Consider the following 3,036-nt stretch of genomic DNA (forward strand, 5'->3'; position numbering starts at 1 on the left):
AAGTTCTACAACTACAATACAAAGCACAATACGCTCAAAAACCATACAGGCAACTTTTGGAGAATTTTATGTATATTATAATGCTTTGCATTCGTCCGGATATTTGTAGCTCCTACTGGAGAACATCTGGCATCTGTATTTTATATACCTGGGATTCAAGAGAAACTGCTCAAATATTCCCTTGAAAGGATTTGCTGAGTCGGACTGTGCATATTACATCGACGATCGGAAATATTAGAGGAATGCCCCATATAAATAGCAAAGATGGGACAGATTCACGGCAGTATATACTTCTGAGTTTTTGAATCAACTATCTCGTGGTCTAACAAAAACAAACGACGGTTGTCGTTTCGTACATGAAACAGGTTATCAAAAGGATGTCATCAAGCGCATACGTACCGATATTTACCTCGTTTTGAAAATCCTAATCCTTTATTTAAACCAATTTACATCTCCGCTCGCTTGGCCACATCCACAAACTGCAGTGCCTATAAGACGCGTGAAAACTTTGCAGAACAAACATAAGCACTCTTGACTGACGATGTTTTGGTTAACCGAGTTACATAATGCTAAGCAAAAAACAGAAAACGCGATCCCGAATCACCTTTTCGGCCACCGTCGATCCATCTTAGATAACGATCTCTGTATTGCCAAGCTCCTCGTCCGACGGCAGCACAATCTGGGACGGATCGACAAAGTCCTTGCTGATCGGTTCTAATCCGGCAGCTTCACGGCGTCTCAGCTCCAGATAAGCTTCTCGCTGGGACCAATCCTGCAGCTGCAGATCCGGAACGTAGGCCCAGTAGAACGTTCCGAACACCAGACAGAAGGTGACAGAGAACAGAAACGTCGCGTGCATCGAGTTCCGGTCATTTTTTTCCGATTTTTGATCAAATCCGTAGCTCACCCAGTTCTTGTTGGTGGCGGCGCTGGCAGTGGCGGGTTCGGCTGGTTTAGCAGCAGCCTTCTTGCTCACATCGATTGTGGCCGCATCGCGGTTTTTCTGGGATGAGGAAATGAGCCGCGCATTGCGTACGGACTGCTGGATCAGATTGCGCACCAGTGGACCGTTCAACCGAATCAGACCGGACATTTTCACTGGAACGAGGATTCTTTTCGTGAAAACCTGCAAAACTGAACAGCGAGCAAACTTTATTTTCGTGTTGTGACAATATAGTGCTGTCCAATGAGCAGCTCGAAGTAGCTCGAAGTTGTTCCCGTCCTGCTCGTTCTTTTTTGTCTACAAATGGGCATGAGCAGGACAGGGAGAAACTTCGAGCTACTTCAAGCTCTCATTGGACAGCACTAATCTGATTACAAATGACAGCTGGTGCTGACATTAAAAGTGTCAAAGTTGTGAATGTGATCTAATGGGAGCAGGGATGCCAGATGATATTTTCAAATGTCTTCACATTCGTTAAAAAATGTCTTCAAATGTCTTCATTATTAAAATTATGAATATCAGCAAGAAATTTCAAAATCCAATAGCTTTGTGAACTCAATCATCTCCTTGTTTTGCTGATGTGGAATTTTTTTTTTTTATTTCGAGTTGTTAGAATTCAAAAGAATATTCTTTAAAATTTTCCCGAGATAGTGTATAAAGAGTTTCTCCTGGATTTTCTACTGAGTCTTTGATTAAAATTCTACTGGATTTTTAAACCTAATTTTCGCTCGTAGAATTCTTTTTTTAGGTAGAATTACTTGCAGGGATTCAGAATTTTTCGTGAAATACTTGAAGAAACATCCAGAGAATTTTCTGAAGGAACTTCCAGATAAATTTCTGGAGCAACTTCCGGATAAATTCCTGATGGAGCTTTTTATTACTTATACGAATTTCTTCTGAATGGAGCTTCTAGTTACTTCTGGAAGACTGCCGAAGAAATTTCCCGAGGAATTCCTGTTGGAACATCCAAAGGATTTACTGAAGGAACTTCCAGAGAAATTTCTGAAGGAACTTCAGAAGAAATTGCTGGAAGAATTCTTGGATGAACTTGAGAAGGAATTCCTGAAAAACTTCGGGATGAACTCCGGAGAGATTTTCTGGAGGAACTCCTGAAGGATTTTCCTGATGAATTTTTGAATATTCCTGAGGAATTACTGAAGAAATATCTGAAAAAAACTTCCGGAGGAATTCTTGGAGGAGTCTCTTGAGGTGTTGCTGCAGAATTTTCCGAAAGAAATCCTGGAGGAAGTATTCGAGAAATTCCATAGTATACTTCCGAAAGCATTCTTGAAGAATCTTTCGGCAACATACTTGGAGAATCTTCCAGAGGAATTACTGGAGAAACTTCCGAAGGAATTCATGGAGGAACTTCCGGAGAGATCCTTGCAGGAGCTTCCGCAGGAATACCTGGAAGAACTTTCAACATAATTTTTGGAAGAACTTGCTAGAAGAACTGCTGGAGAAATTCGTGAAGGAACTACAGGAGGGGGAGAAACTCCTGGAGTATCTTTCGAAGGAAATCTTGGATGTACTTTCGCAGGAATTTTCAAGGAAATTCCAAAGGAATTCTTGGAGGATTTTTTATAAGAAATCCCTGACACTTCCGGACAAATTCCTGGAGAAACTTCAGGAAGAATTTCAGAAAGAATATCAGAATGATTTTTTGGAAAAAATCATAAAAAAAAATTTCAGAGAAACTACTGGAAGAATGTCCAAAGATATTTCTAGAAAAAATACCAAAATAATTCAAGGAAGACCTTTAACGAAAGTTTCATCTGAATTTTCTACTGAGTCTTTAAATTAAAATTCCACCGATTTTTGTTTGTGGAATTTCTTTTAAGAATATTTTCCTGTAGAATGTAAATTCTGAGAAATATCCATTTAACACCAGAACAATTTCAATTTCTTGTCGACATTTGTAAGAATTTTCTATGGAAATTAATTGAGACAAATTTCTTGTGGAAATTAAAAGGTATTAATTGAGTTCAGAAGAACTTATGGAAATTAAGTAGAATATTCTGTCTACATTTTGTAGGATTTCCTTTTCCTTTATTCTCTTCTATTTTCCTTTATTTCTTCTTTGCGGAAATTAT

At 39.0% G+C, this 3,036-nt stretch overlaps 1 protein-coding gene across 1 annotated transcript; it reads right to left on the reverse strand.

The window, feature by feature from the left end:
* Positions 1–410: 410 nt before the first annotated feature.
* On the reverse strand, positions 411–1,181 carry LOC134214255 (NADH dehydrogenase [ubiquinone] 1 beta subcomplex subunit 11, mitochondrial). Its single transcript, XM_062693663.1, has one exon. The coding sequence runs from the start codon at positions 1,091–1,093 to the stop codon at positions 629–631; it is 465 nt and encodes a 154-aa protein (XP_062549647.1). The 5' UTR covers positions 1,094–1,181; the 3' UTR covers positions 411–628.
* Positions 1,182–3,036: the final 1,855 nt, after the last annotated feature.

Source organism: Armigeres subalbatus, chromosome 2, assembly GCF_024139115.2.
Source record: "Armigeres subalbatus isolate Guangzhou_Male chromosome 2, GZ_Asu_2, whole genome shotgun sequence".
Lineage (NCBI taxonomy): Eukaryota > Metazoa > Arthropoda > Insecta > Diptera > Culicidae > Armigeres > Armigeres subalbatus.

Excerpts from the sequence above, each read along its gene's own strand:
- LOC134214255 (XM_062693663.1), bottom strand. The coding sequence starts at position 1,093 with ATGTCCGGTCTGATTCGGTTGAACGGTCCACTGGTGCGCAATCTGATC.